At 48.3% G+C, this 23,560-nt stretch overlaps 1 protein-coding gene across 2 annotated transcripts in view; it reads right to left on the minus strand.

The window, feature by feature from the left end:
• Nucleotides 1-23,560, minus strand: part of LOC103281041 (receptor-type tyrosine-protein phosphatase T) — a 57,712-nt gene that overhangs the window by 6,556 nt on the left and 27,596 nt on the right. Inside the window, exons 12-23 of one of the 2 annotated variants that reach the window (XR_010001484.1) lie at nucleotides 21,221-21,378; nucleotides 20,927-21,014; nucleotides 19,358-19,428; nucleotides 18,415-18,451; nucleotides 18,024-18,121; nucleotides 16,502-16,621; nucleotides 14,399-14,559; nucleotides 14,164-14,294; nucleotides 11,532-11,681; nucleotides 10,005-10,104; nucleotides 7,775-7,854; nucleotides 5,039-5,173 (exon numbers count right to left, since the gene is read on the minus strand). Coding sequence is in view for 1 of the 2 variants with exons in the window: in XM_062966502.1 (XP_062822572.1) it covers nucleotides 5,039-5,173; nucleotides 7,775-7,854; nucleotides 10,005-10,104; nucleotides 11,532-11,681; nucleotides 14,164-14,299; nucleotides 14,399-14,559; nucleotides 16,502-16,621; nucleotides 18,024-18,121; nucleotides 18,415-18,451; nucleotides 19,358-19,428; nucleotides 20,927-21,014; nucleotides 21,221-21,378 (1,334 nt within the window). In the remaining variant the exon portion in view is untranslated. Of the gene's footprint in view, nucleotides 1-5,038; nucleotides 5,174-7,774; nucleotides 7,855-10,004; nucleotides 10,105-11,531; nucleotides 11,682-14,163; nucleotides 14,300-14,398; nucleotides 14,560-16,501; nucleotides 16,622-18,023; nucleotides 18,122-18,414; nucleotides 18,452-19,357; nucleotides 19,429-20,926; nucleotides 21,015-21,220; nucleotides 21,379-23,560 lie in introns of both variants that reach the window. The other variant, XM_062966502.1, reaches the window with a different exon arrangement.

Genomic DNA, 23,560 nt, shown 5'->3' on the forward strand with positions numbered 1-23,560 from the left:
CATTATAACAATTAAAACATGCTTCAGCCTTCAATCGGACCATGTCGACGTTATCATATTACGTTATCATATTAATATTATCATATTAATTGTTGGTCCTTTTATGTTGTCATTTTATGTTTTAAATGTATCTTACTGTTATTATATTGTACTAGCTTTGCCCAGCCACACACGCTGTGGCTTATGGGAATCATTTATTGGCCTGGTGGAATAACAGTGAATAGCCTTGCAGCCTCAAAGCCTGGCTGTTTTCTGGAGTAGCTGGAGTAGCACCCTCAATCAAAGAGCCGCTTTGAAGCCTGGCTCCTTCCTTTGTAGGGGAATCCTTGTTTGGCAAGCTTGAACTGCACTGAATAGTCTTGCAGCTTCAAAGCCTGGCCGCTTTCTACATCGGGCATCCTTTCTAGGCCTGGTTGAATGGGATGGAGTAGCCTCGTGGCTTCAGAGCTTGGGGGTTTTCTATCTAGGGGAAATCTTGGTTGACCAGGTTGAATAGCACTGAATAGCCTTGCTGCTTGCAAGCCTGGCCACTTTCTACCTTGCGGAATCCTCAGTTGGCCAGTTTGAATAGCAATTAATAGTTTCAGTGTGGCAGGTATGAATGCTGCAATTAGGCACCTTGATTAGCATTTAATGGCCTTGCAGCTTCAAAGCCGGCTGCTTCCTCCCTGGGGGAATCCTTTCTTGGGAGGTGTTAGCTGGCCCTGATTGTTTCCTTTCTGGAATTCCCAATTTCCCTGCTTTCAGAGTATTGCTCTTTATTTACTGTCCTGGTTTTAGAGATTATATTGCTCTGTATTATTATACCACAGTAAATATTTCATATTACAGTAGAGTCTCACTTATCCAACATTCACTTATCCAATATTCTGGATTATCCAACACAGTCAGCCTTTTAGTAGTCAATTTTTTGTAGTCAATTTTTTCAATACATTGTGATGTTTTGGTGCTAAATTCGTAAATACAGCAATTACTACATAGCATTACCACGCATTGGACTACTTTTTTGGTCAAATTTGTTGTATAACATGATGTTTTGGTGCTTAATTTGTAAAATCATAACGTAATTTGACGTTTAATAGCCTTTTCCTGAATCTCTTCATATTATCCAACATATTCACTTATCCAATGTTCTGCCGGGGTGTTTATGTTGGATAAGTGAGACTCTACTGTATATTTATAATCTTATATTGTCTGCTTAGAACTGGATTACATGAGGCTCCTTCTACACAGCTGTATAAAATGCACACTGAAGTGGATTATATGGCAGTGTGGACTCAAGATAATCCAGTTCAAAGCAGATAATATAAGATTATAAATGGGTAATATAGCTGTGTGGAAGGTCCTTGAGTCTACACTGCCATATAATCCAGTTCAAATCTGATAATCTGCATTTTATAGGCAGTGGGGAAGAGGCTTAAGTGAGGCCTAACTCTGCCTGTCCCCTGGGCTGAGTGGGTTGCTAGGAGACCAAGTGGGAGGAGCTTAGCCTTTTAACTGGTAGCAATTGGATAAAAAAATATTCCTCTCTCTCTAATTGGGACTTTCTTTTTGTTTTCTTTTTGTTGTATGAACGTAGAGGCATGGATGAGGGGTTGTGCTGCCAAGTTTAGTGTTTCTGGGATGTGTGCAGTTTTGTTGTTTTGTCCTAGGCTGAAATTTCATTACCCTTTTATATATAGAGTCTCACTTATCCAAGCTAAATGGGCCAGCAGAAGCTTGGATACGCGAATATCTTGGATAATAAGGAGGGATTAAGGAAAAGCCTATTAAACATCAAATGAGGTTATGATTTTACAAATGAAGCACCAAAACATCATGTTTTACAACAAATTTGACAGAAAAAGCAGTTCAATACGCAGTAATGTTATGTAGTAATTACTGTATTTATGAATTTAGCACCAAGATATCATGATATATTGAAAACATTGACTACAAAAATGGCTTGGATAATCCAGAAGCTTGGATAAGCAAGGCTTGGATAAGTGAGACTCTACTGCAGGGGTCCCCAAACTAAGGCCCGGGGTCGGATGCGGCCCTCCGAGGTCATTTACCTGGCCCCCGCCCTCAGTTTTATAATATAATATATTGTATATACATATAATATTGATAATAATATTATACTGTAATACAATATAACACTAATAATATCATATAATAATATTATATTCTATACTAATAATATTACAGTATAGTGGTATAGTTCAATATAGTAATATATAATGCTAATATTGTGCTATGCTAATAATATAATATATTGTATGTACATATAATTTGTAAGCCACTCTGAGTCCCCTTTGGGGTGAGAAGGGTGTGATACAAATGTAGTAAATAAATGCAGTAAATAAATAATAAATAAATAAATACATTTTAGACTTAGGCTCGCCCAAAGTCTGAAATGACTTGAAGGCAACAACAACAACAACCCTAATTAACTTGACTATCTCATTGGCCAGAAGCAGGCCCACACTTCCCATTGAAATCCTGATAAATGTATGTTGGTTAAAATTGTTTTTATTTTTAAATATTGTATTGTTCTTTCATTGTTCTTCTTCTTGTTGTTGTTTTTGCACTACAAATAAGACATATGCAGTGTGCATCGGTATTTGTTTGTATTTTTTTTCAAATGATAATCCGGCCCCTCAACAGTCTGAAGGATTGTGGACCGGCCCTCGGATTAAAAAGTTTGAGGACCCCTGCTCTACTGTATATAGATATAGATTACTTTGGTTTTAATGTGTCTTATCGGGTTGAATATGCTGTTTTTACATGCATTGCGTTTTATTTTGCTCGTTATCTGTTTTTTGGGCTTGGCCCCGTGTTAGCCAGCCCGAGTCCCTGTGGGGAGATGGAGGCGGGATAGAAAAATAAAGGTATTATTATTGTTGTTGTTGTTGTTACAGTTGAAAGGGTGTCAGAAAGATCATACAGACCTTTCCGCCTGCATGATGTTGTTTGAGACAGTAGGGGGCGCCATGGGATCAAGAAAGCAATAGTACTATGTATGTCTTTCGGGCTGTGTGGCCATGTTCCAGAAGCATTCTCTCCTGACGTTTCGCCCACATCTATGGCAGGCATCCTGAGGATGCCTGCCATAGATGTGGGCGAAACGTCAGGAGAGAATGCTTCTGGAACATGGCCACACAGCCCGAAAGACATACAACAACCCTGTGATCCTGGCCATGAAAGCCTTCGACAACACAATAGTACTATGTTCCCTTTTACTGGCTTGAGCAGTTTTAAGCCAGAGAAAAGCTACTGTTCCTTAGGCACCATCTTCCATGATTTTTCTGTACAAATAAGATGTGTAGTGCCTTGGAATACTTTGAAAGTATGCCAACAGTATAAATGTCTCGTGTGAACAGGTCTTCGGGAATTTGAGTTGGAGTGATCCACTCCGGAGGCCCGGCCGGTCGAAATAAAGCTGCAGATTAAACTATTGTATTTTATTGTATTGTATTGTAGTTGTGCAATAAGTTTACTTGAAATAATAAGTGGAATTGACTCTGGATTGGCCTTAGACCTTGCTTTTTGGATGCTGTGTCTTAACATGGGATTGTATTTAAATACAGTAGAGTCTCACTTATCCAACCTTTGCTTATCCAACGTTCTGGATTATCCAACGCAGTCTGCCTCCCGCCCAGATCCACAGCTGTTTCCCTAGGCAGCAAGGACTGATTTTTTTATGCATTTAATTTCCGACAATGTTGTTACCGTAAGTTCATTTTATGCAATTCTATCTTTATTTGTAGTCAATGTTTCTGTAGTAAATGTTTTCAATACATTGCAATGTTTTGGTGCTAAATTCGTAAATACAGTAGAGTCTCACTTATCCAACCTTTGCTTATCCAACGTTCTGGATTATCCAACGCAGTCTGCCTCCCGCCCAGATCCACAGCTGTTTCCCTAGGCAGCAAGGACTGATTTTTTTATGCATTTAATTTCCGACAATGTTGTTACCGTAAGTTCATTTTATGCAATTCTATCTTTATTTGTAGTCAATGTTTCTGTAGTAAATGTTTTCAATACATTGCAATGTTTTGGTGCTAAATTCGTAAATACAGTAGAGTCTCACTTATCCAAGCTAAATGGGCCGGCACAACCTTGGATAAGCGAATATCTTGGATAATAAGGAGGGATTAAGGAAAAGCCTATTAAACATCAAATTAGGTTATGATTTTACAAATTAAGCACCAAAACATCATGTTATACAACAAATTTGACAGAAAAAGTAGTTTAAATACGCAGTAATGTTATGTCGAAATTACTGTATTTACTAGTTTAGCACCAAATATCAAGATATATTGAAAACATTGACTACAAAAAACATCATCATCATCATCATCATCATTTAATTACTTATTAATCGCCCTCCATCCAAGATGCTCTAGGCGATTTACAAGATAAAATTGTAAAGGATAAAAATACATACATATAAATATTGATAAAATTAACATAGATTAAAAGATTAAAATGCGTTGGATAATCCAGAACCTTGGATAAGCGAGACTTGGATAAGTGAGACTCTACTGTATAGTAACTACATAACGTTACTGTGTATTGAGCTGCTTTTTCTGTAAGTTTGTTGTTAAACATGATGTTTTGGTGCGTACTTTGTAAAATCATAACATAATTTGATGTTTAATAGGCTTTTCCTTAATCCCTCCTTATTCTAAAACATATTAGCTTATCCAACGTTCTGCCATCCCGTTTATGTTGGATAAGTGAGACTCTACTGTGTATTTTATGTATGCTTATTTTAATTTTAATGTAACTTTCTCATGTTTTATGCTGTAGGCACTATGTAGTGCCATTTGTGAGAAAGGCGGGATATAAATATGATAAATAAATCAATTAAATGATATTTTAAATCTCCTTGTCTCTAGTGTCTGATTGGAAATAGATACTAGAGATTTTGGGTCTCAACAGTTTCCTTCGTTTCTTGCAGCCCCTGTTGCCCCATGGAAGGGTCCGGGGGTCTCCAGGTGTGGCAGCCCCCCCCCCCAACCCTGGCCGGAGCCTTGTGTCCGAGACTGACCTGGTCGAGGTCCGAGGGGGAGTCCAGCAGGACCAGGGTCCGGCAGTGGTAGTCCCAGGCCAAGGCCCAGAAGTCGGCCTGGGTCTCCGGGAGGGGCAGCTGCGTGGCCAGGAAGCGCTCGCCTTGGCCGTAGCCCTGGAAAGGAGGAGGGGAGGGGTCAACCGGACATTACTGGTAGATTTTATATTGTTAGGGACACATAACTGGTTTAGTTATCATCACTTACAGGATATATCTAGGCCATAAAGACAATAAAATTGGGTTCGCAAAAAAGAAATAAGAGTTGGAAAATATTTTGTGGGAAGAAAACAAGGATTTGATTTCCATGTTATAAAAATATATTCTAGATCAGTGATTCTCAAAGTGGGTGCTACCACCCCCTGGTGGGCGCTGGAGTGATCCAGGGGGGTGGTGATGGCACCTATTAGGACACGGGGGCGGGGCCAGGGGAGGGGCGGGGCCTCTTCCCAAGTGCCGGAGACAGGGCTGAGCACCTGAGGTGCCTGTTAGGATACACAGGGGGCGGAGCTAGGGGAGTGGGCGTGGCTTCTTCCCAAGAGCCCGAGACAGGGCTGAGGATCTATACCTCTCCTGAGGGGCTTGTTGGGACACAGAGGGCGGAGCTAGGGAAGGGGGCGGGGCCTCCTTCCAAGAGCCCGAGACAGGGCTGAGCCTCTATACCTCTCCTGAGGGGCTTGTTGGGACACAGAGGGCGGAGCTAGGGAAGGGGGCGGGGCCTCCTTCCAAGAGCCCGAGACAGGGCTGAGCCTCTATACCTCTCCTGAGAGGCCTTTTAGGACTAAAGGGCGGGGCTAGGGAAGGGGGCGGGGCCTCCTTCCAAGAGCCCGAGACAGGGCTGAGCCTCTATACCTCTCCTGAGAGGCCTTTTAGGACTAAAGGGCGGGGCTAGGGAAGGGGGCGGGGCCTCCTTCCAAGAGCCCGAGACAGGGCTGAGCCTCTATACCTCTCCTGAGGCGCTTGTTGGGACACAGAGGGTGGAGCTAGGGAAGGGGGCGGGGCCTCCTTCCAAGAGCCCGAGACAGGGCTGAGCCTCTATACCTCTCCTGAGAGGCCTTTTAGGACTAAAGGGCGGGGCTAGGGAAGGGGGCGGGGCCTCCTTCCAAGAGCCCGAGACAGGGCTGAGCCTCTATACCTCTCCTGAGAGGCCTTTTAGGACTAAAGGGCGGGGCTAGGGAAGGGGGCGGGGCCTCCTTCCAAGAGCCCGAGACAGGGCTGAGCCTCTATACCTCTCCTGAGGCGCTTGTTGGGACACAGAGGGTGGAGCTAGGGAAGGGGGCGGGGCCTCCTTCCAAGAGCCCGAGACAGGGCTGAGCCTCTATACCTCTCCTGAGAGGCCTTTTAGGACTAAAGGGCGGGGCTAGGGAAGGGGGCGGGGCCTCCTTCCAAGAGCCCGAGACAGGGCTGAGCCTCTATACCTCTCCTGAGAGGCCTTTTAGGACTAAAGGGCGGGGCTAGGGAAGGGGGCGGGGCCTCCTTCCAAGAGCCCGAGACAGGGCTGAGCCTCTATACCTCTCCTGAGGCGCTTGTTGGGACACAGAGGGTGGAGCTAGGGAAGGGGGCGGGGCCTCCTTCCAAGAGCCCGAGACAGGGCTGAGCCTCTATACCTCTCCTGAGAGGCCTTTTAGGACTAAAGGGCGGGGCTAGGGAAGGGGGCGGGGCCTCCTTCCAAGAGCCCGAGACAGGGCTGAGCCTCTATACCTCTCCTGAGAGGCCTTTTAGGACTAAAGGGCGGGGCTAGGGAAGGGGGCGGGGCCTCCTTCCAAGAGCCCGAGACAGGGCTGAGCCTCTATACCTCTCCTGAGGCGCTTGTTGGGACACAGAGGGTGGAGCTAGGGAAGGGGGCGGGGCCTCCTTCCAAGAGCCCGAGACAGGGCTGAGCCTCTATACCTCTCCTGAGAGGCCTTTTAGGACTAAAGGGCGGGGCTAGGGAAGGGGGCAGGGCCTCCTTCCAAGAGCCCGAGACAGGGCTGAGCCTCTATACCTCTCCTGAGGCGCTTGTTGGGACACAGAGGGCGGGGCTAGGGAAGGGGGCGGGGCCTCCTTCCAAGAGCCCGAGACAGGGCTGAGCCTCTATATTTCTCCTGAGAGGCCTTTTAGTCTAAAGGGTGGAGCTAGAGGAGTGGGCGTGGCTTCTTCCCAAGAGCCCGAGACAGGGCTGAGCCTCTATATCTCCCCTGAGGCGCTTGTTAGGACATGGGGGCAGGGTATAGAGGTTCAGCCCCATCAGGTACTTGGGAAGAGGCCCCACCCCCTCCTCTAGCCCCGCCCCCTGTGTCCTGCAGGCGCTCGTAACTCCGCCCATCCCAGTCCTGGCCAGCCATTTGTGGCCCCACCCAACTCCTTATTATCCAACATTTTCACTTATCCAACATTCTGCCTGACCGTTTATGTTGGGTCTACTGTACATTAAATAGAGGCAGGGATAGGGGAGCCCATCCCTCGGGTGCCATTGGACTGCACTTCCCAGCAGCCCGCACCCGACATCGTCACCCATAGGTGGGATCTGCTGCCCAACAACTATTACAGCATCAACTTTTGAATCCAATGCAAACTGTTCCTGACTGTGGCTCCAAGGAAGGGAAGGAGATAATTCAATTGGCCAAGACGTGGTGGGCAGGTTTAGCCCTACTGAATGAGTAGGTTTGTCCCAAGTTCCTGCCTGTCATTTCCTGGGGGATGTTTGCAGAGGGTCGGCGGTCAATTCCAAGGGCTTACGTCCACAAAGGTGGCGTTGATGTATCCCGGGGTGCCGTCGGCCTTCAGGGAGGACATCAGGAGGGGGCGGCTGCCGTCCGCTGCAGGGAGGAGGAGGAGGAGGAAATGGACAAAATTAGGGATGGACAACAGGATGTAGAGAGTGAAGTGGGGAGGGGCCTGGCATGGGGTTCCTGGCTCCATGACCAGCCCCTGGACCCTACAGGTGCCCCTCTTGACCTCCAAAAAGACAAAAGAACCCTCCTCCTAAGGCAGGCATGGGCAAACTTTTTTGCCTTGGGGCCGCATTGTGGGCCCAGCTGGAAGGGCTGGGAAAGAAGGTAGCCAGGGACACGCTGGGTGGGATGGACCGGGGGGGGGGGCCTGGGAGAGGGCAGGGTCAGGAGGGGGTGGGTCATTCTCAGGTTGTTCTCCTGGCACAAGGATGTGGCTGCTCACCCCATCGTAATGATGGAAGGAAAATGAGACATGTGGTAACTGCCCCGATGGCAGGAGGAGGATGAGAAAGGCGACATCCGAAAACGCTCTGGAGAGCTCTCAGCAGCTGCATGCCTTCCTCAAGCCATCCTCCCAACAGAAGGACAGGCTACCCACGTCGTCCTTATGCCGGGGAGGAAACAAGACATGTGGCGACCACCCCGATCCTCCTCCCTCGATCTTTGAGCTGTCCTCTCGGAATTATTCCGGGAGGAGGGCGAGACATGCAACATCCGAGAGCGTTCTGGAGAGCTCTCAGCAGCTGCATGCCTTCCTCAAGCCGTCCTACCAGCTTAAGGACAGGCTGCTCACCCCATCCTTATGCCGGGGGGGGGGGGGATGTGGCAATCGCCCCGATCCTCCTCCCTCGATCTTTGGGCTGTCCTCTCGGCATTATTCCAGGACGAGGGTGAGACAGGTGACATCCGAGAGCGTTCTGGAGAGCTCTTAGCAGCTGCATGCCTTCCTCAAGCGGTCCTCCCAGCAGAAGGACAGGCTGCTCACCCCATCCTTATGCTGGGGGGGAAAACAATACAGAGAAAGGATTCCCTGAAATGCACAGGCAACCCCCCAGATCCTCCTCCCTAGATCTTTGGGCTGTCCTCTCTGCATTATTCTGGGAGGAGGGCAAGACAGGCAACATCCGAGAGCGCTCTGGAGAGCTCTCAGCAGCTGTATGCCTTCCTCAAGCCATCCTCCCAGCAGAAGGACAAGCAGCTCACCCCATCCTTATGCTGGGGGGAAAACAAGACATGTGGCGACTTCCCCGAAACTCCTCCCTCGATCTTTGGGCTGTCCTCTCGGCATTATTCCAGGACGAGGGTGAGACAGGCGACATCCGAGAGCGCTCTGGAGAGCTCTCAGCAGCTGCATGCCTTCCTCTAGTCGTCCTCCCAGCAGAAGGACAAGCTGCTCACAGGAGCTTATTCCAGGAGGTGAGGCATGTGATGGCTGAGAGCACTCCAGATGGCTCTTAGCTACTGCGTGCCTTCCTCCTCCATCCTTTCTGCATAAAGATGTGGCGGGCCTCCGTGGCTTTATGCCAAGAGGACAGGGGAAATGAGGAGGGGCCTGAAGTAAGCACCTAGAGAGCTGCATCCGGCCCCCCGGGTCTTAGTGTGCCCATGCCTGTCCTAAGGGCACATGCCTCAGAGGATGCCAACAAAAGCGGTGGGCCCCTTCGTGGCTTTGTGAGTCCTAGAATCCTAGGGTTGGAAGGGACTCCCAGAGGCCATCCAGTCCAAACCACCTTCTGCCGATCAGGAAGGCATAATGCAAACCCTCCTATCAGATGGCCACCCAAAACATCCCACTGGGCTCCAAATCCTGAGTTCCCAAGCCCCTCTCCCCTCTTCTGCCTTGCAAGAAGACACAATCTAAGCCCTCCCGATAGATGGCCATCCAGCCTGTGCTTATAATTCTCTAGAGAAGGAGACTCCATTGAACTCCCAGGCAGTCTATATATCACAAGAATTGGAACGGACCCCAAAAGATCTTCTAGTCCAACCTCATTCTGCCAAGCAGGAAAACACAATCCAAGCCCTCCCAACAGATGGCCATCCAGCCTCTGCTCCATTCAGAGCAGGAGACTCTACTACCCTCCCCGCCGGCGGCATATTCCACTGCCCAACAGTTCCAATTGTCAAGAAGTCCTTTCCTAATGTTGAGCCAGGGTCTCTTTTCCTGCCACACTGACCAGAGGGAGCTGGCCGGACCAGGACCCTCCCACTGCCCAAGCCCACTCCCCATTCACCTGGCAGTATTTCTGGGCTGCGGTTCTTGGTCTGGTTGCAGGGCTTCTGGGCTTCTGTCCGGGGAGCGAGGCTGAACAGCTCCGAGAGGCGCTCCAGGGCCTGGAGAAGGGGCAGAGGGAGGAAAGTGTTGTGGTCATCTCTGAGCGGTTAGACTCAATTCAACCCTCTCGGGGGGAGATGCCACCAAAATCAGCAGAGTAGCAAAAGCAAAGCTTTCAAATGCAGCAGTTACTTACACAGGGTGAGCAAAGAGAAGCCTTTGACCATTTAGGATTGCAATGGACTGCAGAGTCTCAATAAAGTTCAAAAAGTGTTTATTCAGGTAAAAAGAACTCCATTGTAGGTAGAAAGGCTTGGGAGCTGTCTAGTCTACTCTAGACTGGTTTCTAAGGAAAAATAAGAAAGAAAAATAACAAACATCTAAATAGTTACATCTTGCCAGGAGAAATGGCGAGATGCTTCTTGTTAGCTAGAAGAACAAAGGGAGAAGAAAGAACCAAAATGGTCCAGTTTATTGGGGCCATAAAAGACATTCTGACCAATGAGAAGTTAGTGTCCCTGGAGATTCACATTTCTACTAACTTCAAAGTAAGGGATGTGACGTAAACAGGATAGAGTGAAGCACAGAAAAGCCTGTCTAGGCATGCTTTGGACACAGGGAAAGGATTCCCTCAATCTAACTCTATCATCTATCTGACTGCATCTAGACTTGAGTAGAACAGGGTGATTCCCAACAGAAAGAAGGGGCCGGTCAGCCCCCAAAGCATTGCCCCTCTTCCCAGCCCATCAAAGGCAGCAACACATTAAGAAAGTGTGGCCCCAGAGCACTTCTTACATCCCAGTGAATTCTGCAGGGAAGGAATCCTCAGAGGCGATTTTGTAAAGTCCTTCCTCTGAAACAGAGGGGATGAGCCCCCGGTGGTGCAGTGGGTTAAACCCTTTGTGCCGGCAGGACTGCTGACCGATAGGTCGGCAGTTCAAATCCGGGGAGAGCGGGTGAGCTCCCTCTGTCAGCCCCAGCTTCCCATGCAGGAGCATGAGAGAAGCCCCCCCACAGGAATGTAAAACATCAAATATCCAGGCAAGGTCCTCTGGGCAACGTCCTTGCAGATGGCCAATTCTCACACATCAGAAGACGAGCCAGGGCTGACCCCGCTTTGCTTCCAAGATCAGCCTGGATCCAGTAACATGTTATTATTTTTTTATAAGTCAAACATATTCTGCGATTATTGCATGCTTGTATGATATTCATGATCAATTGTAACGTCAGAATAACTAGACAAGCCTCAGTGGCTGATGTGACCACGAGGCAATTTTATTTTTTGATGCGCCTACAAAGTAATCCCAAGCAACAGGGATAAAGTAATGCAATTGTAGGCTGTTAGGAATTGTGGGAGTTGGAGTCCAAAAAACCTGGAGGACCAAGGTTTGCTCATGCCTGTTGTACAAGTAAAAAATTCTTAACATAACCAGCAAGTGCCCAGAGCCCCTCCCTCTCCTTTCTTCTTCTCCTTCCCTTTGGGTACCTGGAACTCCTGGGCGAACCCGGACCCCGGGCCCCATTCGCTGGGGGCTTCCAGGCGGGAGGCGTGGGCATGGGCCTCCTCCACCGGGACCCCCGTGTTCCCGCACAGCAGCCCCTCCAGCAAGGCCTCGTAGAGGAAGGCATACTGGCCCTGCGGGGAGAGGAGGGAAGCAAGAAGCAGGTTCAGGTCCAGACCCCAGACCCAGAAAAGAAGGCCACTGCTGCTGCTGAGTTTCCGCTTTGCATCCACTCACAAACATTGAATTGTGATTATTTAAAAAAAAAAGTTTCCATCTGTCTTATGGTAAATTTCTATTAGATGTGTTATATAAATAGATTTTTTTTATTGATTAGTCCTCTGACCATAACAACAACAACAGGGTTGAATGAAAAGCAATGCCTCCACCTTCGTTACTTGGGTTTGAATGGGAATATTTTAATAAATCAGACACAGAAATAATCCTTAGAATGTGCTCTTTAACGACCACTATTCACTTTCCCACATAATCACCAGGCAATGGGATACATTTCTGCCAACGATGAACAAGTTTTCTGAAGCCGTCACGGAAGAAGTCGACACTCTGTTTCTGCAACCGGTGTCTCACAGGACCCATCGTACACAGATTTTCCGACAGCCACGCAAAGCAATAATGTGACCCACACGTTCTTGTGAAATGTCAATTATGCTTGAAATTTCTCTCCGAGTGATACCACGATCCTCCTGAATCAATCTGTCAACCTTTTGCTTGTGAAACTTGGTGGTTGCTGTCACAGGACGTCCAAGTCTTTGTTTGTCACGCAAGTCAGATGTTACTAATTACGAAGGTGGAGGCATTACTTTTCATTCAACCCTCGTATATTCTGCCCTTCTCCCCGAGGGAACTCAGAGCAGATTACAGCACATAAACAGACACAAGCAAACATTTAATGCCTTGTAACAGTAACATACAACGAGACACAAATACACAGACAAAGACAAAGGCTTCTCCTTTCATTTTCGGCTCTGGAGATCGAGTTCATCTCTGGCTCTGGGGGAAGTGATTTTCTCCATTTCTAAACCAAGGAGTCTGCGTTGTCCATAGACACCTCCTGCTCATGTGGCCAGCATGACTGCTTAGAGCATCTTTTTGCCTTTTCCCGCCCAAGCAGTATCTATTGCTCTACTCACATTTGCATGTTTTAGAACTGCTTGGTTAGCACTAACAGCGGGAGCTCACCCCGTCTCGCTGATTCGAACTGCCAACCTTCAGGCCAGCAGTTCATTGCATCACCGTGGCCCCCATATCAATAGTAAAAGACAAAAGACAAGTATACAAAGACACTATAAACATCCTATCCTAACACTCCTGTAATAATTAGGTAAAATACATTCAAGCTCTTAAAACTTGGTTAAATAATAAGTTTGCCATTCTACGATTGAGTCCCTATGGGGTTAAAAGGCAGGATAGAAGTAAAGATGACAATAGTTCATTAGTTTTAAGGCTAAGTTTTACTCAGAAATAAAGAAAACAAAAGAATGACACAGAAAGTGAGATTTTCATGATCTCTGTCACTAAAGGTAAGCACCACGACACCTTACAAAACTAAATCTAAAACAGACACAACAACATTCATAACAACTCATACTAAACACACAACCACCAATGCTTTTCTATGCACTACATACTCATGGTCCATTGATTGTGACCATGTTTTATTATCCTTCCCTTTCAGTAATACTGTATAACCACATGCCAACTTTAATAACATCCCTTAATTCATGTCATTCGTTCTGCATGGCTGGGATGAAGGATGCCCGTGGCCTCTCCTTAGGGATGTGTAGGGCCGGGCTGTGGCGCAGCTGGCTAGTAACCAGCTGCAATAAACCACTACTGACCGAGAGGTCATGAGTTCAAAGCCTGGGTTGGGTTAAGCCCCCAACCATTAAATAGCCCGGCTTGTTTACCTAAGCAGCCTGAAAGACAGTTGCATCTGTGAAGTAGGAAATTTAGGTACGCTTTATGCAGGAGGCTAATTTAACTAATTTACAACACCATAAAACTGCCATCAGCACATGCAAAGGAATGAGGAAGTACAGCACTCGGTGTGGACGGTGAAGCAACAGCTCCCCCTGTGGCCAGAATTGAGCATACCCTCGTGAAGCTGGAAATGTTAAAATTGCCTCTGTGTGTGTCTATACTGTATGTTGTTTGTCTGATGGCACTGAATGTTTGCCATATATATGTTCATTGTAATCCGCCCTGAGTCCCCTTCGGGGTGAGAAAGAAGGGCGGGATATAAACACTGTAAATAAATTTATTTATTTATTTATGTATTTATTTACCATTTATAAATAAATAAATAAATAGTGCACCAACTTCCATGCTTTAGTCCCTAAAAGCCCTTACTACCAGAAAACCCTTCCTTCCTAGCATTGAGGCGCAACCTCATTTCTCTTTAGCCTTATGGGTTGTGTTCTACCACGGCTCAGAAAGCGAGGAACACGTGATGACACTTCCATTCATGCCCCCCAAGTGCCATTCATGCAATTTTAGGTATAGGGTTGTATCCCTTTGGGGCCCCAGGGGTTAATGGGATCTACTGACCCCCATTCTAGGGATCACCCCGATGTCTCGGGGGCAGAGCCCACTTGCCTTGGTCTGGACCATGCTGGCCCTCTGCTCCCTCATCTTCTGGACGCAGCGGAAGATGTCCACATGGCCCTCGGAGCGGCCCATCTTCAGCAGGGAGTCCAGGGCGATGAAGGTCCCAGTCCGGCCGACGCCTGCGCTGGACGAGAGCAGGAGGAGAGGGGCAGGGTCCCCCGTCTGGCCCCCACCCGCTCCCACAATCTGCACCCCTCCCCCCCGCCGGACCCAGGACCCTTACCTGCAATGCACCACGATGGGGCCCGCACTGGGGGCTTCGGACACCTGCCGGTCAACTTCCTCCAGGAGCCACAGGAGCCCCGCCGGGTCCCGGGGGAGGCCGTGGTCCGGCCACTGCAGGCACTGGAAGTGCTCCACTTTCCTTGGGGTCACAGCTCCAGCCTGGGAGGGGGGGTGGAAGAAGAGGGGCAGGCAATGGGGCTAGGAAGGAGGAGTCATCCTAGAAGGGGCCTCCAGAGGCCATCCAGACCCACCCCTTCTGCCCAGAAGGCACCATCAAAACACTCCCGAGTGATGCCCATCCAGACTCCTAGATCATTTTCTCATGGACTCTATTCAATGCCCCCCCCCCCAAGTGCATTTCATTACTATTGCCAATCTGTAGCATCTGTTGTGACTCAGCCTTTGTCTTTGTGTAATTCTGATGAGGATTCTGGGTTATATGTGCATAATGATGGGATTCAGCAGATTCAAGATGAATTTCAAGATGACTCTGATGTTGGGAATTACAGGATCCAGGTGCAGAGTATTCCTGCCGTGGGAAATGAAGAGCAGGGAGTTGTTCCCATGGGAGAAAATGATGATGTTATTTCTGATGAAGGTTTTCAGGTGCAAGAAGCAGAAAGGGAGGGTAGCTCTCCGTCTTCGCTGATAACACTAACGAGATCAGTGGCCTTGACTCTGAGCTCCATTGGGCTAGTAGACTGGGATTTAGAGGGTTGTGGAGAAGCCTCCGAATAGCAAACAAACAAGAGGTCAGAGGGCAAAGAAATGCCTTCATGTCATGCTTTTAAAACAGTCTGCTGAAAGACAGATCTCTGTCAATGCAATTTCATCACTTGATCAAGAAGAAGCAAGTCTGCTTTCCTGTACCAAGTTTGCTTTCCTGTATTATCGTACAGTTTGGATATATTCTGATTGCTGGGACTTCTTTGAAAGGGATCTTGTTTCACGCTCCTATGGACTCATTGCTTACAGCCTTGTTTTTGTAACTATCTTTTGGAACTGAACTTTTACCTTTTATGAACTATCTTTTGCCTGTCTTCTAAATAAACTACAAAAGACTACTTCTGTGTGCTGCCTGGAGTCTTTAGCAAGGTGAAGCTAACCTTAGGTGCGACAGCATCATACATTGCTCCTTGGTGAAATGCATTTTGGTACTTTTTGTTGTAGTCCAGCCTGTGATAGTGTCTGATGTGTCTGATGTCAATGAGGTTTCTGGGCCTGTGCCTGATTGCAATGCGGACGATGGGGTTCTTAACAGGCTTGGCTTCGAGCCTGAGGTTTCTGTTGGAAGAGAGGGAGGCCGCTCAAGGCCACATTCCCGAGAGAAGCTTTCCACAGGTTTTCTCTGCTAATCGGTTTTCTGAGGATGAGTCATCAGATGCAGATGGAGAAGTTAATGAGCTTGAAGATAGACGACAAGACTTTTGTAAACAAAGAGAGAGTTCACAGGTCCTTCGAAGGTCAGTCCATCTTCGGGAAAAGAGGGAAGGTAAAGTGTTATCTGGTAGGAAAGTGAAACGGAATGTGTTCTTCTCACTGAATGAGGCAGGACAAGAGACAAGGTAAAGCTTTTCACCTCAGAGTGGTCAACGTTGATTATTCATGCCAGTCTTGCCAAGTTCCTGTGCTGTGATTCCAGGTGGTTTTCTACGTAGTTCCATGGTTCCAATTTTGTTACATTCATGTTTTGAATATTGGGATTTTACTCTGCCTGGATTTTGTACCTTGTGTTTTATCTTTGTGCCTTGGAAGTTATGGACCAATGGTTCCATTTTGAAGATACCCTTTTTGACTATACTTGTATATCATTTTTATTGCTTGGCTTTTATACATTCTTCAATAAACTGCTTGCTGACAATATTCAACTGGTGTGGTGCTTTACGGTCAGAGGGGCTCCAACTCTGGGATACAACACTTTTGACCCATTGGCTCTCTCATCTGTGAAGGTCATTTTGGACCTATTTGGTCCTGTCTGCAAATGTGATCAACAGGCCTCAATTCTGTTGCCCAAGTCATGGATGAAGATTCTGAATGGCCCTGAAAGGCCCAGGATGGGGAGACTGGGTGGGATCCCCCTGAGCCCTCTCCTCTTCCTTACCTTTTTGAGGCTGAAGGTACGGGACACGATCCCTGGCGCAGCCCATGTGTCACTCAGCGTCACAGTGATGTCTCCATACTCGGCTTGCACGTCGGGCGGCCAGTACTGCTCACACTTGCGCTGCGGAGGATGTAAATTTGATAAGAATTAAGTTTTAAAAAAGGGCTCAGGTCCTGAATGAGGACGAGGAGGAAGGGGCTTCCTTCCAGCGGATGAATTCAGGATCATGCCTGAACAGCCTGAGGATGCTCAGCAGGAGCCGGGCCCTTCTGATGTAGACGTGCCAGAGTCAGAACAGGACCAGACCGAGGAGCAGGAATTAAGTCATCCTGCCTGGCTTCACCTGAGGCTGGAATCCATACAGGTGTGGAGGTCAAGTAGAGAAGGGCTACACTGCTGCAAAGGCTTGCCACTGGCAGCATAAATAATAGATGCTGGTGGCAGCATGGTGCTGGCAGCAATTGTCATTATATGGAGAGCTTCAGCTGGAAATCTTGTAACACCTTATATCTTGTATTTATTTATTTAGAACATTTTTACCCCGCCTTTCCCACCCGAGGGGACTCAAGGCGGCTTACAACACCTGGCAAAATTCAATGCCAAACAAATCCAATAAAAATTAACAACACATTTAAAACCATGAACAATAATCAATAAGAATATGTTATACAAGCATTAAAAAACATTAAAAACATACTTTGGGCTTTGGGCTTTGCATGTTGGACTTTTGGTGAGCTTCATGCTAATTGACCCTTGGAACAGAACACTGTGACTATTCTTGTGTCTTGCCCTCTGTATGGAATAAGTACTGCTGGGGAGTGGGGTGAGCTCCTGCTGTTAGCCCCAGCTTCTGCCAAACAAGCAGTTGAAAAGCATGCATATGTGAGTAGATCAATAGGTACTGCTCTGGCGGGAAGGTAGCAGTGCTCCATGCAGTCATGCCAGTGGCCACATGACCTTGGAGGTGTCTGTGATATTAATAAATAGCCTGTTGAGATAGTAGGAAACAAGTTGCATCTGAGCCCAATTCCAAGCTTCAGGCCCACAGTAACAAACCAGAGTCCCAAAAGAATACCTTTGTCTGGTCTCAAAGGAATGGACAAGTCTGGCCATGGAAACGTGTCTTCTTGTGGATGTCATTCTGCAGAAGGCTTTAAGATCCACGCCTGGCTTCACTGAATGCCTTTCTGGCCCACTTAGCTCAGTGGTGCCCAGCCTTTGGTCCTCCAGGTGTTTTGGACTTCATCTCCCACAATTCCTAACAAAGGCTTGGGATTTCTGGGAGATGAAGTCCAAAACACTTGGAGGACCACAGGTTGGGAACCACTGTGCTAAGAGAGTCTTTTATACAGCAAAAGTGTAGGTGTGGATGGATGCAATGGATGGATGTTTGTGCGTTTTGACTGTGTTGGGACTCACCTTGAGCCATGAGCAGAGTCGGGTAAGCAATAAAATTGTTGTTGTTATTATTATTATTATTCTGCAGGTGTTTACGGCTGGGGAATCGGGCTCTCCTTCTCACCTTGTTCTGCTCCACGAGGCCCGTCAGCATCACGATGACCGGGGTCCGCTCCTGCCAGACCATCCGCCAGAAGTCCTGCACCGTCCCTGGGAGGGGGCCTGGCCAAGAGGGCAAGGGTCAGGCAGGGAGGCCCATGGGAAGAAGATTGGCTTGTCTCTGTGGTCATTGGCGAGATAGGACCCCCTCCCCATAATAATACCATGGGACCCTCGCCAAGCGGAAAGGGGACACTGCTTTGGGGCATTGCTCATGGGCCTCCCATCTATTTCCTGCAACCCCCCTCCATCCTCAATGTCCCTAAGTTAGGTGTTTTGGACTCCAACTCACACAATTCCTAACAGCTGGTATTAAAATAGATATAAAAACTTATTTTAAAAAAGAGTGGTCTTACCCTGAGCTGCAATGAAGCGCTTGGGGGCCCGGTAGCCCTGCAAGAAGAAGCCATTAGCAAGAGGCTCATTAGCAGCTGACCTCAAGCAAGGATTTGGCTTGGCTGGCTTGCTTTGAAGAAACAAGTTTCTAGACCTTGTGAAGGAAGAGCATTGCAAGTAGAGACCCATTCATGCCAATCTTCCCCCCTCCAAGAGATTAAGAAGAGTGTGCAAACAGAAATGGCCCAATGCTGATCCCACTTAGCATTTCTGGCCAAGTCAATGGGACAGGGAGGATATGGAGTTGGAAGGACCCCCAAAGGCCATCTACTCCACCCTCTGCCATGCAGGACCCCAGGACGGTGGCCACACCACCCTGGGCAAAAGGGAAGGGCAGGGAATGGTTGCCCACCAATGGCATCCAAGCCCTGCTGGGTCAATGGCCATCCTCTACTCCAGGCCTGTAAATAAAGATTTAATTGCCGCTGGGTTCAGCAGATAAGATCGACTATGCTGTCGTTCTTGTTAGTGCCGCTTGGTAGCTAGTAAGTGGTCGAACAGATGAGCAGGAGAGGTGAGGCCTGACTCGTATATCATCCGGATGACCAGCTTTCCCAGCATATGGATCTACTTTAAATCCAGTTTCTGCCTCCTGCAGAATTATGGGATTTGTAGTTTAGTGAGGCGAGGTCTGACTGAGCATTTTAAAGGCCCCTTCCCTAAACTACAAGCCCCAGAATTCTGCAGGAAGCAGAAACTGGATTTGAAGTGGATCCATGCTCTTCTAGTGTGATGAGGCTGAAAGTGGGGTCAAGTTGCCTTCCTTCTCCAGTGTAGATGCACCCAAGGTCCTGACCCTGAACATCCCCCAAATGGGATGCCATGCCTTGCCAAGCCCCACTCACACAAAAGGACCCTCCCCAGATGTTGCCCACCAGGTCCCGTCCCCTAAAACCAACTCACATCGATGTAGCTGGCGTTGATGTAGTCGGCTTTGCCATCGTTGGTTTGGAGCACCACGCGGGACCCATCGTCTGCAATGAGAGGGTCAGGGAAAGAAGTTGAGGGGGGCATTCAGGCCCCACAAAACTACCCTTTAATCTCAGCACAATCTTCAGCAGACTGAAAGCCAAAACCAAGGTCACAACTACATCTATTATAGAACTCCAATATGCCGATGACAACGTAGTCTGTGCACACTCAGAAGAAGGCTTCCAAGCTACTCTAAACATCTTCAAGCTCAGCCTCCCACTGGTTATTGAGAAAACCAAAGTGTTCAAACCAATCCCTCTGCGATGCCAGGAATACAGCTTAATGGTGTCACATTAGAAAATGTCGACCATTTCCGCTCCCTTGGCAGCCACCTCTCCACAAAAGTCAGCATTGACACTGAAATACAACACCGCCTGAGCTCTGCGAGTGCAGCATTTTCCTGTATGAAGCAGAGAGTGTTTGAGGTTCGGGACATCCGTAGAGAGACCAAGGGGCTTGTTTACAAAGCCATTCCCCTCCCAACCCTGCTCTACGCCTGCGAAACGTGGACTGTCTACAGACGTCACACCAAACTCCTGGAGCGTTTCCATCAGCGTTGCCTCAGGAAAATCCTGCCAATCTCTTGGGAAGACAGGCGGACAAATGTCAGCGTGCTTGAGGAAGCAAAGACTGCCAGCATTGAAGCAATGCTCCTACAGCACCAACTCCGCTGGACTAAAGGCCACGTTGTCCGAATGCCCAAAGATCACCGTCTCCCAAAGCAGATACTCTACTCTGAACTCAAGAACGTAATGTTGGTGGGCAGGAAAAGAGACTCAAAGATGGGCTCAAAGCCAACCATAAAAACGGTGGCATAGACACTGAGAACTGGGAAGCCCTGGCCCTTGAGCGCTCTAATTGGAGGTCAGCTGTGACCAGCAGTGATGAGGAATTCGAAGAGGCACGAATGGAGGGCTTAAGGGAGAAACGTATGACATGAGAGCCATGTACAAATATGTGAAGGGAAGTCATAGGGAGGAGGGAGGGAACTTGTTTTCTGCTGCCCTGCAGACTAGGACACGGAACAAGGGCTTCAAACTACAGGAAAGGAGATTCCACCTGAACATCAGGAAGAACTTCCTCACTGTGAGAAGGGCTGTTCGGCAGCGGAACTCTCTCCCCAGGGCCGTGGTGGAGGCTCCTTCTTTGGAGGCTTTTAAGCAGAGGCTGGATGGCCATCTGTCGGGGGTGCTTTGAATGCGATTTCCTGCTTCTTAGCAGGGGGTTGGACTAGATGGCCCATGTGGTCTCTTCCAACTCTACTATTCTATGATTCTATGATTCTATGATTCTACGTGCCAAGAGGAAGGAGCGTCAAGCCAACCCTGACCGGGACCGCCTTCCGTCTAGAAACCGATGCCCTCACAGTGGGAGAACATGCGGGTCAAGAATAGGTCTCTTCAGCCACCTACGGACACACCACCAATACCCTATAACTGGAGGACCATCATCCTCGGCCTACGAGAGATCGCCTAAGAAGAGTCCCAAGGAGGGTCTCACAGGGCAGGATGCTCTTGTAGCGGTTCTTGGGCAGGTTCTGGGGCTCCTTCCCGGCCAGGCAGGGGTGCAGCAGCCCGGAGACCAGCTTCTGTGGGAAGAAGCAAAGAGGGAAGAGAATGAGCCGGCCAATGGCTTTTTGGGTCAGGTCTCATTGGGTCTGCAACGCGGGCTAGGCAGGAGCAACAGCAGAACAGCCCCGGGACCCCCACTGTGAGGTTGCCCTCAATCACCTTTGGGGCGAGAAGGGGGGGATACAAGTATGGGAAATAAATAAATAACACTGTGGCCCCAGACCTGGAACTCCACGTCCCGCCCGGCCGCTGGACTCTCGGCACTCCCGTCGTCCCCTCCGCCGTCCCTGTTCACTGCGGCCTCCATCTCGGCCCGCTTGTGCCTCTTCAGCACCTCCGGCAGCTCCGGCACCGGGATCCGGGTGTGCAGCTTGCTTGCCCCTGGGCAGAAAAGGAAGGAAGGAAGGATGGGTGGATGGATGGATAGATGGATGGATGGATGGATGGATGGATGAAGCCTGGCTGGGCACCGTCCCCGGGAAAGGGACTTGGGATGGTCTTCTTAATGGAACACAAGATGAACATGAGCCAAGAGTGTGACATGGCAGCTCAAAAAGGTCAGTGTGGTTCTAGGCTGAATCTATAGGAATATAGTGTCCAGATGTGTTATTCTATCAGGCATCCTCAAACTCCGGCCCTCCAGTTATTTAGGCCTCCAACTCCCAGAATTCCTGACCATTGAACAAGCTGGCTAGGGCTTCTGGGAGTTGGAGGGCCAAACACCTGGAGGGCTGGAGTTTGGGGATGCCATTATATAGTCCATGTGTAAGGGATCTAGGAATCTTAGCAGACCGCAAGCTGAACATGAGCCAAGAGTGTGATGTGGCAAATCAAAAGGCCAATGCAATTCTAGGTGTCCCAGTTGAGGCAAGTCACAGCCCTACTCTGTGTTCCACTTTGCTCAGACAGTTGGTGCATCGGAAGAAACGATAAATAGGAAAAGCCAGGAAAGGGACTTAGTGGACTGCAAGCTGAACATGAACTACGAGTGTGACATGGCAGCTCAAAAGGGTCAGTGCGGTTCTAGGCTGCATCCATGAGAGTCTAGGCACTAGATGGAGAAAAGGAATATAGCCATGGCTTGATGATAGTAATATATTTGGCTGAACATGAGCCAAGAGTGTGATGCTGCAGCTCAAGAGGCCAACACGATCCTAGGCTGCATCAAGAGGAATATGTGTGGAAGGGCTTCTGTGTGGAAGGGCTCTAGGAGTCTTAGCAGACCACAAGCTGAACAGGAGTCAAAAGTGTGATGCGGGAGCGCAAAAGGCCAATGCGGTTCTAAACTGCATCTATACGAGCCTAGTGTCCCAACTGAGGGAAGTCACAGGCCAGCCTCACGGCCTTCTGCTTTGCTCAGACAGTTGGTGCATCTGAAGAAACGGATCAGTAGGAAAATCTTGCTAAAACCAAGCAAAGGTGCTGCTGGACACGCAGCCCTGCCCCATATCAGGGGCCTTGTCCCTCCCTCTAGCTTGACCATTCCTCCGTCCTTCCTCCCCTCCTCTTTCCGCAGGTGGGTTTTGGGAGGCGGTCTGCCTGTGTCTCCTTCCCCAGTTCCTTCCTCTGGCATCCCAGCCTTGGCCCCTGTTCCTGTCATAGGGTCTCTGTGTATGAATGTATCTGTGTGTGTATGGACGGCACTCCATGCAGTCATGCCAGCGACCACATGTCTACGGACAACGCCGGCTCTTGGGCTTAGAAATGGAGATGAGCACCAACCACCAGAGTCAGACACGACTGGGCTTAACGTCAGGGGAAACCTTGACCTTGACCTTTTTATGTATCTATATATATAAAAGGGTAATGAAATTTCGGCCTAGGACAAAACAACAAAACTACACATCCCAGAAACACTAAACTTGGCAGCACAACCCCTCATCCATGCCTCTGCGTTCATACAACAAAAAGAAAAGAAAAATAAAGTCCTAATTAGAGGGAGAGGAATAATTGTTTTTATCCAATTGCTGACAGTTAGGAGGCTAAGCTCTGCCCACTTGGTCTCCTAGCAACCCACTCAGCCCAGGGGACAGGCAGAGTTAGGCCTCACTTAGGTCTCTTCCACACTGCTGATAAAATACAGATTATCTGATTTGAACTGGATTATATGGCAGTGTAGACTCAAAGCCCTTCCACACAGCTCTATAACCCATTTATAATAATAATAATAATAATTTTATTCTTATATCCCGCCCCATCTCCCCGGAGGGACTCGGGGCGGCTTACATGGGGCCATGCCCAGACACGACAGCACAAATCAGATAAAACATTAAACCGAGCAGTAAAACTTCAACATGATTAAAAACAGTCATAAAAGTCAATATAATGGACTTAATGTAAGGTAAAACCTTTACCCTTGACCTTAACTACCACCAATTCCTCACTACTTTATTTCCCATACCACCAGACTTCACCACAGCAACGCGTGGCTGGGCACAGCTAGTGTATGTATATTTGTGTGTGTGTACGCATGGGTGTATATGTGTGTGTGTGTGCAGCAAAAGCAGTGTCACAACAGAGCTGAAAGCTGTCCCCTGAATCTCTGCCCCGTCCCAGCCCTGCC

This window comes from Anolis carolinensis, unplaced genomic scaffold (genome assembly GCF_035594765.1).
Source record: "Anolis carolinensis isolate JA03-04 unplaced genomic scaffold, rAnoCar3.1.pri scaffold_21, whole genome shotgun sequence".
Classification (NCBI taxonomy): Eukaryota; Metazoa; Chordata; class Lepidosauria; order Squamata; family Dactyloidae; genus Anolis; species Anolis carolinensis.